General features: G+C 45.5%; 1 protein-coding gene across 1 annotated transcript in view; it reads left to right on the forward strand.

The window, feature by feature from the left end:
* Positions 1 to 430: 430 nt before the first annotated feature.
* Positions 431 to 14,289, forward strand: part of Ifngr1 (interferon gamma receptor 1) — a 20,740-nt gene continuing 6,881 nt past the window's right edge. Inside the window, exons 1-4 of the mRNA XM_021221492.2 lie at positions 431 to 633; positions 5,830 to 5,944; positions 9,513 to 9,676; positions 11,988 to 12,163. Of these exons, the coding sequence (XP_021077151.1) occupies positions 522 to 633; positions 5,830 to 5,944; positions 9,513 to 9,676; positions 11,988 to 12,163 (567 nt within the window). The 5' untranslated portion in view covers positions 431 to 521. The remainder of the gene's footprint in view (positions 634 to 5,829; positions 5,945 to 9,512; positions 9,677 to 11,987; positions 12,164 to 14,289) is intronic.

The raw sequence follows: 14,289 nt of genomic DNA on the forward strand, positions 1-14,289 counted from the left end.
AGTTTCACGCGTATCCACAGTCCAGGCCCTGAATACAGAGAAGAGCCCACAGTTTCAAGCCTCAGGGTAGCCCGCCCCTTCTCCAACGTAGTGAAACATCTCCACCCACGCAGTGCTCAGCCTGGCTCCGCAATCCCGACCTCGCCTACAGCCGTGTCCTAGTCCACTTTAGACCCGCCAAGACCCGCCTCCTTGTATAGACCCCGCCTCACATCCTACCTCTACCCCCAACCTCCAATCGACTCTAAGAGATTGCGTATTGGTCCCGCCTCTCTGCCAAGACCCCGCCCCGAGTCCGCCCCTGACGAGCTGCCTTTTTACCCTTTGCCCCGTGAGGCTCCGCCTCCCGCTTAAGCCACGCCCCTCAGCCCCTGGCTAGTCTCCTAAGCCTTGGTTTTGGCCCCACCCAGCTCCCCGGGCAGGCGGCCTGCGGACTTGGCGACCTAGTGTGCGGCGGACGTGACGCCAGGCCGGGCCACGGGCAGCGCGGGTCCCCTGTCCGAGGTGTCCCTCGCGCAGGAATGGGCCCGCAGGCGGCAGCTGGCAGGATGATTCTGCTGGTGGTCCTGATGCTGTCTGCGAAGGCCGGGAGTGGAGCTTGGGCGAGCACGGAGGATCCTGAGCCGCCCTCGGGTAATCTCTCCGAGCCACTGCGGGCTGGGGCGGGAGGCCAGGCCGGAGGCGCCAGGCTGGGAAGTCCCTGCGTTCCTGCTGTGCCGCCCTGGGCAAGGCAGCCCCAAGTCTTGGAACCACGGGGGTCGCCGCGGGGCTCAGCTGTTTATACGCCGCTTTCCCCTTTTCTTTGTCGACGCAAATCTGTGGTCTTTGTGGACAGTTAGTTTCCACGGCAGCGTTTGGCATTGTGTGTACTACTTACAGACTTTATTTTCGATCTGTTGTCTGAATCCTCTGAAGGAGAGAAGAAAGGGGTGCCAACTAAGAGATTCTCATTTGTTAGTCTGGCGTTTAAGTGTGAACGTGTTGAGACGCAAGGGTTCTTCTCATAGCTTAAATCCTCAGAGCCTTTGGTTTCATCTGCTTATATATTCCCATGACTTATATATGCTGGGAAGAGTTCTTCATGATTAGAGCTCTAGAGACAGCAATAAAACTGTAAATGTCATTCCAATCCCTAATCTTAAATTTCTGAGAAGTTCCCAGTAAGGCATGGGGAGACCTCTTTAACTCTCAGGTGAGTTCCAGCTTTGAACCTCCTCTTATGGTTTAAGTGTGCAAATTCCAATTCTGCCTTGCCTTGACCTGATTTTCACAGTAGCTAGGACATTAACCACCTAGATGTCAGATGAAGAAAATGAAGTGCATGTACAAACTGAAATTCCACTTAGCCATAGAGAAAAATGAAATCATGATTGCAGAACAGTGGGATCAAAAATAGTGTTAATTGTGTTTCAGCCAGATTCAAAAAGTCAAGTACCATATTTTCTTATGATAAATAAACCCCAGATATGTGTGTGTAGGAAACTATGAGAGGGAGGAAGGAGAGTTTAAAACAAGCAAAAGCAGGGTCATAAAACTCATGGGACACTGATGCAGAAGAGAGGACTCTTGGACTCTTGGGGCAGGCAGGTGACCAGAAACAGAGAGCCAGGAGCAACTGAGGGATGAATCAGAAGCAATTATGGTATGTATGCAATATGTATGAAAATGCCTTATTAAAATCTTGTGCTTTAGTAATTTAAAATTTTTAATTAAATATAGGATGCATGTATGGAAAAAAATCAAGCAAACAAATCCTTAGTCATCCCTTAGGATGGACATGGTACCAAGGGCTAGGTAGATAAATTATAGTTATGACTTGCTGAGTGCTGGGCACTGTCTGTTTTCACATAACAGAACTATTTCTACAGCCACCTCTACTGAAGGTGCCGCTGGTATCTGCATCCATGGTGAGGCACATGGGGCTGCCCAAGTGGTAGGAGCCACTTATACTAGGTGGTAGAGTACAAATTTTTAACCATCCCACTGCCAGCCATTCCCCGGGGGAGTCGCCTGTCCCTGTGGGCCATTGAAGTACACTGTGAGAAGAGAGTAAATTTACTTTCAGGCTGCTGGGAATCAAGATCGGGTACCAAACCCCATTCAGGGGGAGGGCTCTGGGAAGACATTTTCAGAGAAATGTGGCCCAGGCTTGGAACCAGAGGCTTAGAGAGAATGTGCTTTCAGGGATATGAAATGGTACGTTGAACTAGTGGGAGAGTTTCAACATAGACTGTGTGGCAGGAGAAGGGATGGAAATGGGGCTTTAGCTGGCTTAACCCCAAACAGAAGGTTATTGGTTCAGAGACTCCAAGATAGCAGACAATGAGATATCAGCTTGGCTTCAGGAAGTTGGGACACAAGAAGGCTACCACGGATGACCAGTGGTCATGCACACCTTTAATACCAGCACTTGAGAGGCAGGGGAAGTGTATCTCTGAGTTTGAGGCCAGCCTGGTCTACAGAGTGAGTCCCAGGACAGCCAGGGCTACACAGGGAAACCCTGTCTCAAACAAACAAAACTGAAGAAGAAAGGAGGAGGGAGAGGAGGAGGAAGAAGAGGAGGAAGAGGAGGAGGCAGCTACCATGTACCATTTTTTTATTTCTAGTGTCCTGGTTATTGACAGATTCCCTACTTGGCAGGAATGGTGTGTGCTGGTAGCCTTTGGGTTTTAAAATCTTGCAACTTCTTCTGTCACAACAAAATCCCAGAGGAAGGCTCATTCCCCTAGCTCGGTTGGTTGCCAACCAAGCGGGGAGGACATTGTTGAAAGGTATCCTGTGGAGGAGTTCTCAGAAGGAGAAGCACACTGCTCCTGAACAAAGTTCAGGGCCCGAGCCAGGCATCTAATGTGCCCAGCATGCCTGGAGTCAGTGGGTGGTGTGCAAGGTTAGAGAATGCTCCTCAGACGTGCCAGGCACCACATTAAGTAGTTTGAGGGAGAGAGCCCATTAGGGGCTGGAGCTCAAGTGTCAGGAGAGCCCGTGAGGAGTGGCTGTGGAATGGAGGAGAGGGGAAATCTTGCAGGAGTATTAAGGAGGCAGATCAGTTGGACTCTGGCTGGGTGTGGGTGGAGAGAGGGACACAGCTGCCTGGCCCAGGGCAGGGCCTTAGACCTAGTGCCAGGTACTTCCTTCTGCTTTGGGTCCTCCTCTGTGTGACCTCATAGTTTGCACCCCCTATGGTAACACCTGTGTCCTTCTGTGTTGTACCCTAGCACTTTCTAATGCATTTCCTTAGACTTTGTGGTGTTCCCTCTGCTGTTTTTATTTGTTTGTGTATTTTGTCTTGAAGTAGAATCTCATTATGTAGCCCAAACTTGCTTCAAGCTGAGCTCCCTGGTGCAGCTCCCTGAATGCTGGGATTATAGACCCAGGCCAGTACACCAATCCCTTTTGCTTAAAGTTAAGATTAAAGTGTAAACTTCTGATTCACAGTCCCTACAGATTTTGAAAGATGACATTTTGATTCTAAAACAACATCAACAAAACCTCTTAGAAATTGAAAACACATAAAACTTTTTAAAAACTGGTATCCAAAATTTAGCAACACACGGCAATAGTGTAAATTTTTACAAACTAGATGAGCAATAAATGGCTTTGTCATAATTGTTCGAATAATGAGGATGAGATTTTGGTCAGAACAAAGTAACTTCTTGAGAGTAAGGAATTGGTTTGTGTACAATTTTCTTGTGAAAGGGGAATTTTGTTTTAGCTGTCCCAGGGATTCATAATCAAAATGCACAGTATCCATTTTTTCCTGTCCAAGTTACAGAAGTTACTTACTGTAATTTATTATTCTGTTTTTGCACTGTATACAGTTGTGATGGAGCCTTAAAATCGAGCATTATGCTGGGCGTGGTGGCACACACCTTTAATCCCAGCACTCGGGAGGCAGAGGCAGGTGGATTTCTTAGTTCGAGGCCAGCCTGGTCTACAAAGTGAGTTCCAGGACAGCCAGGGCTACACAGAGAAACCCTGTCTCGAAAAACAAAACAAAACAAAACAAAAAATTGAGCATTATTGCATGAAGTAGATGTTTGTGAAATTTTCAGAAAACAGTTATTCCCACTCGTACTTTATATGTTGACCTTACATCCCTCATTTTATTAAACAGTTGCGATGCTGTTTAATTAAAATGAACAAAACGTTGTACACTATCATCTTTACCTCCCTTCCCTAAAGCTTTGTTTTTTCCTTGATAAAATATGTACCGTTAACTATATGTCATTCATAGGATGAGTACATACTCAATGTGGGTATCATCTGAGATGGGCTCTGTGGAGCTTGATATACATGAATTAGTATCACTTAACACACATATCATTACTTTAACAAATAGTTTTAAGTATTAGATTATTTTAGTTATGTATGAAGATGTGCATTGGCTTTTTAAAAAAATTATCTAGATCAATATAAGAAATTGATCAGAGGTTTAGCCTATTATCTTCATGGTGGGAAGCGTGATGGTGTGCAGGTAGACATGGTGCTAGAGGAGGAGCTGAGAGTTCTACATCTTGATCCTCAGGTAACAGAAGTGAATGCCACATGTCCCCACAGTGACACACTTCCTTCATCAAGGTCACATCTATTCTAACAAGGCCACTCCTCCTAATAGTGCCATTCCCCATGGGGCAAGCATGCAAACCCAAGAGTCTACAGGGGCCATTCCTATTCAAACCACCACATTTCACTTCCTGAGCCCTGTAGTTCAGAAATCCATTCAATCCAACTTGAGAGGTCCCCATCAGTCTATAACAGTCTTAACCCTGTTTAAAAGCTCAAAGACTTCTGATATTCATGGCAATCTCTTAACTGCCATCCCCTGTGAATCAGACTGAAAAAGCAGATCACATACCTCCAACATACAGTGGCACAGGATAGACATTACCATTCCGAATGGGAGAAAAGAGAGCGTAGCAGGGAAATACTGAACCAAAGCAAGACTGAAACCCAGCAGGCTAAACTCAAAACCCAGCATCTCCATGTCTAATGTCAAAGCGCTCTTCAGATCTCCGATTCCTCTCAGCTTTGTTGGCTGTAACACACCTCTCTTTCTTGGGATGCTCTCCGTTAGCTCTCCTCAGCAGGAATGCTTAAGGAAGGAAGGTCATATCCTGGCTCACAATCGCAGGGGTGCACTTCATCACAGTAAAGAGGGTATGGCAGCAGAATGGGAGTCAGCTTGTCACAGTAGCTCACAGTCAGAAAAACAGACATGGGGATGACCCTCACTTTCCCTTTCTCCTTTAGTTCACCCCTGAAGGCGGTGGCTCTCAATCTTCCTAACACTTCAACCCTGTAGCACAGTTCCTCCTGTTGTGGTGGCCCTAGCCATAAGAGTATTTTCTTTGCTACTTCAGAACCGTAATTTTGCTATTATTATAAGTCACAGTGTAACTATTTTTGGAGACTGAGGGTTACCACAGGCCTCACGACCCATGGGAAGAGAACTCTGCTGACTTTGCGTGACCTCCTGCATCCAGTTGGGTCTTCCCTCCTCAGATAAACTTGTCCAGAAAGCACCGTCACAGACCCATGCAGAGGTGTCCTTCCTGGGTGACTCTAAATATATTCAAGAGGACAGTAGAGATTAACAGCTCTTATCTTGATAACATTTTCATAATTCAAAGAGAACCAGAACTCTCCTGTACATTTTCAATAAAAACACATCCTATAAGTTTGCTTTGATTGAAATAATTCATCACCTGCTGTACTGACTTCCTCTTTTATGTGCATGTCTGTCTGTCTGTCTAGCGTCATCTGATTAGGTTTTCTATTGTTGATGTTAGTTTCTCACTGTGGTCCATTTTGTTTTTGAATCTCTTACAGTGCCTGTCCCGACGAATGTTCTAATTAAGTCTTATAACTTGAACCCTATCGTATGCTGGGAATACCAGAACATGTCACAGACTCCTGTTTTTACTGTACAGGTAAAGATGTACCCGTAAGTATTGTCCATTTATTATTTCTATTCTGTTTTAATCTGAATCCTTGCACCTTCCGTCATCCCTCCTTCCTCGATCCCTCCTCCTGCTCGCTGAACTTTCTCAGCTGTCTGTAGCTGTCACGAAGATGCTAAGGATGCTGATGAGTTTGTTTAGTAGTGAAGTGGAGAAACACTAACTTCCAAGATTTCTCTCTAGTCTCTTAGTAAACTAGGATCTGTTAAGGAACTAAGATTTATACCAAGGAATAGGTATATCGGGTGAGGGCAGTGAGGGCAGACACCATCCGACAGTAGTTTAACAGTGTCTTGTGTAAGAAGGAACCAAACTGAAGCCATTTTAAATAAAGCTTCCATTTTGAATAGGGGTCAAATAAAGTTTAAGTGCCCGAGACCTTCCTGGGTATCTGACACCGTGCTTGGCAGGGAGAGATCTGTAAGTGAATAACTGACATCCTGGTTGACACACGAGTGCTAGGNAAGTCACCCCGCCACTGTTGAATAAACCAACCAATGAGAAGAGACTTAAGTGTACCACAAAGAAGTGTTCTGAGAAAGTGCCCTATCATTAAATCCTCACTGGTGGAAAATATGTGACTGACTTGCGCAGATGTTTGTGGTTTGCAAGCTCAAATGTTCTGGCATTCTCAAGATCTCAGTTCAGCTCCCGAGTCTGCGCTGCAGCCCTGATCGATCAGTAGCAGCTTGATCACAACACATTTTTCTGTTCTGCATTGACCTGGTGTTTGAGTTGCGTCGGACTTAAGCAGACCCCATAACACTAGAAATAAATACTCACAGCTCAAGTGGACTCAGGTGGAAAACAAGACTTCAGTATGGATTTGTTGTCTCATGATTTAATTGAGGTTGCTAAACAGCAGTCTTTATATCTACCATTCAGATCATGGTCAGTGACTGTCCCAAATTTGGTGTCTTGCAGCCTGGTCATGTGACAAAGGTGTTAGCTCTCAAATCTATCCATTGTATCTTCTAAGTAAGTAATCTGTGGGACAGAACTCCATGAGGTCGTGAATGCCCTGTTCCTACACAAGTCCACAGATATTTCAAGAGCTGTTACAACTCTGTCAGAGTTATCCTTGCTGCAATGAAGCATTATGACCAAATCAACATGGGAAGGAAAGGGTGTGTTCGACTTACACTTCTAAATCACTGTTCATCAGAGGAATAGGTCAAGACACGATCTTAAACAGGACAGGAGCCAGGAAGCAGGAGCCGATGCACGACCAATGGAGGTCACTGCTTATGGCCTTGCTCCTCCTCATGGTCTGCTTCCTCAGAGACCTCAAGACCACCACCCCAGCAGTGACACCGCCCACAGTGGACTGGGCCCTCCCCATCAATCGTTAAGAAAACAACAGTGAGGTAGGCAGAGACCCTCATACACAATTCATGTGAATGCAGTGTCTTGTGTAAGACCCTTGTATGAGGAAAGGATACGTATCTGACGAAGCTTAATCTGCTTACCTTGGCACATTTTTGTGGTGTTGGATCTCAAACCCAAGGCTTGATAGGTACTAGGCAAGCTGTCTACCTCTGCGTTATACTCCGAGCTCCCATGTCACATTTGTGTTTGTTGTATGCATGCATGTATGTTCATATGTATGCAGGAGTGTATGTATGTATATGCATGTGGAAGGTGGGAACAACCTCAAATGGATTCCTCAGGCACCATTTGCCCAGAGGTTGCCAAGCAGGCTAGGTGGACTGGCCAATGAGCCCCAGGGACCTGTCTTTGCTTTACTAGCGTTGGGACAGTGAGCATGCACTACCAAACTTGGGGGTGTTTTGTTTTGTTTTGTTTTGTTTTGTTGTTTCATTTTACATGAGTTCTGGGGATTGAACTCAGGCCCTCATGCTTTCCACAGCAAGCACTTGATTGGCTAAACTGTCTCTCCAGCATTCCACATTAGGAACTTACTGGAAAGATACAGAGCTTGAGACTGAATAGGGGATTGAGCACACAGCTGCTACAGAAAGGGATTAACGCGGCAGCTTTGTAAACTATGAAGGGAAGTTCTAGGGAGTCGGATGTAGTGATTTCCAGGCTTTGTTGTAAATAGAAATAAAAATTAAGTTCTACAAGACATAAGACGCATGCAGTGTATTCCTTTAGGGAAGAAATGAATGAGATGAGCTGTTGGTGTTGTCTTAGTGTGTAAACAGCACAGGCGGTGAAATCCCCGAAGACAGCACATGAGATGGGCTTCCTGAAGAAATGGGACAATGTTGTGGGCACCGAGAGGAAGGACTTCTTGTTTTCCTTTGAGAAATCCTGATTTCAGGCTTAAGCCAAGGAACAAAATGGAGATTTTTATGGAGATTTCAGGGAATTTGGTTTGAAGGATTTTTGTTCTGTCTTTGTTGGGCTGAGGTCCAACTTGTTCAAATAAATAAGCATTCTGTGTCCGAGCAGCAGCCCCTGCCTGCAAAGACAGGAAGGTAGTTAAAAAGTTTCCCAAGTGGCTGACAGATGCTGGGGACATGAAGAGAGCCAATAGGCACCTTGAAGTAGGCTCTTGTTGGCCAAAGGATGGGACAGCGTATGCAGCAGTATCAATAAGAACATAATAATAAGAAAGAAACCCATGTCTATGTTTTCATTAATTAACAATGAAGTTGGGATAGTGAAAAGCTCTTGTGTGGACAGGAAACTTCTAAAGCATTAACTGTGGCAAGTGAAGCTGATATTCCAGCTATTGTCTTCCCGTAATACCTGTAACGTTTACTAGGAAGATAATTAAAAAAAGAAAACAAAACAAAAACTGACCGCAGTGAAGATCTTTGTAATGGGTTTGATTTTGTAATTGAATCTCGTCTTTATTAACAGGATCTATAATGGTTTTTTAAGCAGAGTTCAAATTTTAAATATGAAATATATTGTATGAATCCTATCTCTCATAAGGAATTTACAGCAAGGGTTAAGTACACCTTATCTCAAATGCTTAAGACAGGAATATTTCATATTTCTTGGCTTTTTCAGATCTTGAAAAGCTCTCTCTCTCGCACACACACACGCACACACACCATATATATATATATATATATATATATATATATATATATATATATATATAGTATTAGGAGTGGTAGTTGGGTTATATATATATACTGTATCTACATATATCCTGAAAGTAACTTGTAATTTTTATGTTATTTAATCCATTTTTTAAATTGAATTTTTTGTAAGTAGTGAACCCAGGGCTTTGTACATGCCCCACAAAATTTACCATTCAGCTACTTCCCTACCCTATGTGATATTTTGAATAATGAATTTCATACAGGAAACAAGCAACTTTTCATGATGCAGCATTTCCTGTGACATCAGATGCATGCTTAAAAGGCATGGATTTTAGAGCCATTTGAATTTCAGATGCTGGAAATGTACCTCTAATTCAAGAATAAGGCCTCTTTCTTTCATCTGGCTTCTTCGTCCTGTTTTAATTCAGCCCTTCAAAGAAGCTGACTGGATGAAAATCAAGACATGGGTGGATAGCCAAAGTTTGTGTGATAATATGATTTAGCATGTGTCTCTTCCCTTTCGTTTTAGGGATACCTGGACTGATTCCTGCATCAACATTTCTGATCAATGTTGTAACATCTATGAGCAAATTATGTACCCTGATGTATCTGCCTGGGCCAGAGTTAAAGCTAAGGTTGGACAAAAAGAATCTGACTATGCACGGTCAGAAGAGTTCCTTATGTGCCGAAAGGGTAAGTAGATTGTACACACAGGTAACTTTTCAGTGTGTGTGTGTGTGTGTGTGTGTGTGTGTGTGTGTGTGTGTGTGTATTGGTGCTTTGTCCACATGTTTGTGTGTACCACATTCATGCAGTGCTCTCAGAGGCCAGAAGAGGGCGCCGAATCCTCTGTCACTGCCATTACTGGTAGTTAGCAAGAGACATATGGATGCTGTTAACCAAACCTGGGTCCTCTGGAAGAGCAGCCATTGCTCTTAACCACTGAGCCATCTCTCGAGCTCCTGCATGGATACATTTTAATTTTGAAGTACTTACACTTCCCTGTATGTTTGCTTTTATTGGTAGTTGTAACAAGTGTCTAACAGCATATGACAATTTAAGGAGCCGATGCCGTTCTTCCAGGCCCCAGAAAACATCACTGAACTGGCCTTCAGTTTGCCACTTTAAAACTGCTTATCATCCAGTCTATTCAAATCCTGAGCAGTGCTGCTCAGCGCTGGAGGACATCTGCCTTTCTCTCCCTGTCTCCTGTGAAATTCATTTCAAAGTGACTTCACTGAGGACTTGACCTGTGCGCTCCTTCCTCCTACCTCCCTTAAGCCCTCGGAGACCTCGGGAGCATAAATACCAACCCAACACATTAACACTTTTAGAGTCTGAGCAGGCTGTGGTGGTCCATACTTATAAGGGAGCAGGCAGGAGGCTCGGGTGGGGAAGATTGGGAGTTAGTGAAGCGTTTGAAGCCAGCCTGTCCAAAGAGAAACAGAAGTGTTGAGTTCTTCCATGTCTGAGTCCCAGGCTCTCAGCTCGTTGCACTCCCAGCATCCTAACCTGTAATTCACTGGTCTCAGCTCTCACTTCCAACTGCAGAACACTGAGTCTCAGATCTCCACCGTAGTGGGGCATCCCAGCTCAGGCTGCCCTGACCTGCTGACCCTCATGGAGTCCCTTCAGCTTCCCTTCCTAGTTCACCCTCTACGACTCTCACTTGCATGTTTCATGCCTGTAGGGTCCACTGCCTTGGTTCTGCCCCAGCTTTTGGGGTACCCTGGTCTTTTCCATGGGCCCTTCCTTTACTTGCCTTAGGTATTCTTTTATTGTCTGGATCCATCCGATATGTGCCATCATCATGTCAGATTTGTCCACCACAGATTTATCAAGGACCTACTGTGTCCTGGAGAATATGCTAGGGATACACTGAAGAGTCAGCACCAGGCCTGAGTGGAAGAGCGTATCTGCGCAGTGCATCTGAGAAGCATACACCACTGTTCACCAAACAGCCACACACACCCGAGACCCGGAATATGTCCAGACTACTTGAGTCTGCAATTCTGGTTTTCAAAGCAAGGAAATGAACCATTAGAAAACTTTTATAGAACCATCCTGCCAGACATCCCTGTATGTTAAAGACATTGGCTTTCAGTGAGGAAAATAACTAAGGACCTTTCTAGGAGCTGGACAGATGGCTCAGTGGTTAAGACCATTGGCTGCTCTTCCAGAGGACCTGGTTCAAAGCCCAGCACCTCTATGGCAGCTCACAGCCATCCGTAACTTCAGGTCTGGAGAACCCCAAACTTTCTTCTGATCTCCACAGGCACCAGGCATGTGCGTGGTGTGTAGACACACATGAAGGCAAAATACTTACACATAGATAGATAGATAGATAGATAGATAGATAGATAGATAGATAGATAGATAGATCTGATCTCCACAGGCACCAGGCATGTGCGTGGTGTGTAGACACACATGAAGGCAAAATACTCTTACACATAGATAGATAGATAGATAGATAGATAGATAGATAGATAGATAGATAGATAGATAGGGGGCCTTTTCAGAAACAGTTTTTTAGAAAACAGGTTTCTTAAGCTACAGAAATAGAGGAGAAGGTCTTTCCTTGGGTGTCTATTTTGTAAGCTTCTGTGGTAGTTGGGTCCTGGGGAGTGAACCTTGGACCTTACGTTGTTTGGCAAGTGCTCTACCCTTGAGCTGCTGATTTGATCCCGACACTTAATTTGCCTAGGCTACTTTCAGACCGTTTTCAGCTGCTCTTCCACTCTACCCTTCTTGTGGATAACCAGTCCTGCCTTTCATCTTCAAAAGAGCAACATTTATCACTAATCGTACTTTCTTAAAGACAAGGTCAGAGGTGGAATTAAATCACCGAGGCAGAGGGTAGGTACGAGAGCTTCTTGACTGAGATTTACTAAGCTTTGTATTCTTAGGATGTCCTGGAGATCTTTGCAGTGGTTTAAATGCACCCATTGATTTGGTGGACTTCGTAGCTGTGCTGGGAGGAGTTACGCTCTCCCTTTCTCTCCAGGAAAGGTCGGACCCCCTGGCCTGGAGATCAGGAGGAAGGAAGAGCAGCTCACTGTCCTCGTATTTCACCCCGAGGTCGTTGTGAATGAAGAGAGCCAGGGAACCATGTTTGGTGACGGAAGCACCTGTTACACATTCGACTATACTGTGTATGTGGAGCATAACAGGAGCGGGGAGGTGAGTGTTTCTCTGCCATCTTCCTTGAAAATAGGAACTGGTCTATCGCTTATGCAAGCTAGTCTCATAAACTGTAGTGAAGGCAGACCGTTCATGGGGATGCAGATAAGACTCATGTGTCGTAGATTCTGATAAGAAAAAAAGGCATAAATACTATTGGAGGGACCCAATACGGAGTTAATTGCCAACACTGGCCAGATGAATGCATTTATGTTCTCTTTGCCTGTTTGGACGCAGGGCCCTCTCTAGACCATTACTCTCTCTGTAGACCCATTTCTCTTCTAGTAAGATAAATATCATCTTAGGATTTTTCTTTTCCCTTACTTATTATTAATATGCAGAATGTAAAAACAATATACTACTGTGATTTCATCTATTTTTGAAAGGTAGGTTAACAGTACAGCCACAGTGCCATGACTGTGTTGTTCTGGCAGCGATCTGGAGCCCACACTTGGGTTCAAACTGTGCTCCCTCCATTCAGTGCATTGCTTTATTTATATAGTACTTACTAAGTCCATACTGTGTGCCTTCTAAGTAGCCAGAACTACAGAAGTGAGCAGTACAGACAAACTGGGGAAGATCCCAGTGCCGCAGAGAAGGGTGTGGCAGCCTACGGGGATGGGACAGTGGCCTTCAGTGAAGGAGTCAGGGAACCATCCTGGAAAGCTGGGAACTGGGGTCAGTACTAGGGTGAGAAGCTGATCCCTGCCGCTATGCCGAGGGACATCACTTGAAGCCTAGGACCTAGGAAAGACAGAGGTACAGTTGGCATACGGGGGACAGCAGCACGGGGCCAGGGGGTTGGGGAGAGAGGTGCAGGGGGCAGAGGGAGGCAGAGCAGGCATGGGGGAGCTTCACTAGTGTTCTTTTCTCCTGAAGTGCTGCCCGCCCGTGGCTCACTGGAAGTAACCTGCACTTTCCCAGAATGCCCTTTACCGTCTCCGTCTGCTCTTCGGGTCCAGGGGTTGTCACCTCCTCTTCGTAGTCTTTCCACGCTCCACAGGTTACTTCATTTCCTGTGGTCCAGTTGGTTTTCCGAGGAGTCCCCCTGCAGCACTCCTCGCTCTCTGTTCCGTTGTTTCTTACCTATATCTGCGCTAGGTTGTTAGGCACACTAGATTAAATGGACGCTGTAGTACAGGTGTCAGTCATCCTTGCGTCACCTGAACAAACACCCAAAGTGACAACGAGGGGACGTTTATTTAGCTCAGCTTTAGAGACACAGGGTGTGTTTGCATCTGCTCAGCTCTGGGGAGCAGCAGACAGGGCATCATACAAACAAGCAGGGCTTGTACAAACCACGACTGCTTCCTCTCCCGTTCTTCTGCTGGCAGCCAAACGCATGACCAAGGCATGCACACCAAGCTGTACACCATTTTCACAAGAGATTTCATCTCAAGCCAGAGCAGAACCAGGAGAGGTATCCTGTGGGGTGGGGGGAGGGGTCTCAATATGTTCAAGCACAACCCTATATTCATGATTGTCTCATCCCGGTGACCACAGATCTGACAGAAACCACCATAAAGGAGTAAAGATTTATTTTGACTTTGAGTTTCTTAGGACCCAGTCCATGGTCACCTTGCTACATATCCTTTGGCAGGGCACCATGGCAGCAGCAGTGTGTGGCAAAGGAAATGAAATGTTTCGTGTGAGAGAATGAGGCAGGAGAGGCCAGGACAAGGCACCCTCAAGGGGTAAACTCCAAATGACTGACTTACACCAGATAGAAACCTCCTAAAATATTAGTACTAACTGAAGACCTGTGAGGAACATTTTACACTCAAAGCTTAACTTCCCATGAGGGCCTGTCTCTTAAAGACCTCAGCCAGGTGCACTCTGGCATTGCCCCCTCAGACACCAGCGCTTTAATACACTGCCCTTCCCTGTGACCTAGCCAAGCTACAACACTACCTTTGTGTGTCTGGGCCCTAGCCCAGGACTGAGCTCTGACTGTACAAGGGACCATGCCAGCCATGGTCATGTGTTTACTGCACAGAAAGCCTGTGGCCTTCACAGCTGCCTTCATCTGCTTCCTGTGAGATGCTTCTCCTTTCTCCGCAGCTGCTGCCTGTGAGATGCTTCTCCTGTCTCCGCAGCTGCTTCCTGTGAGATGCTTCTCCTCTCTC

The sequence above is a fragment of the Mus pahari genome, chromosome 21, assembly GCF_900095145.1.
Source record: "Mus pahari chromosome 21, PAHARI_EIJ_v1.1, whole genome shotgun sequence".
In the NCBI taxonomy this organism is placed as follows: Eukaryota; Metazoa; Chordata; class Mammalia; order Rodentia; family Muridae; genus Mus; species Mus pahari.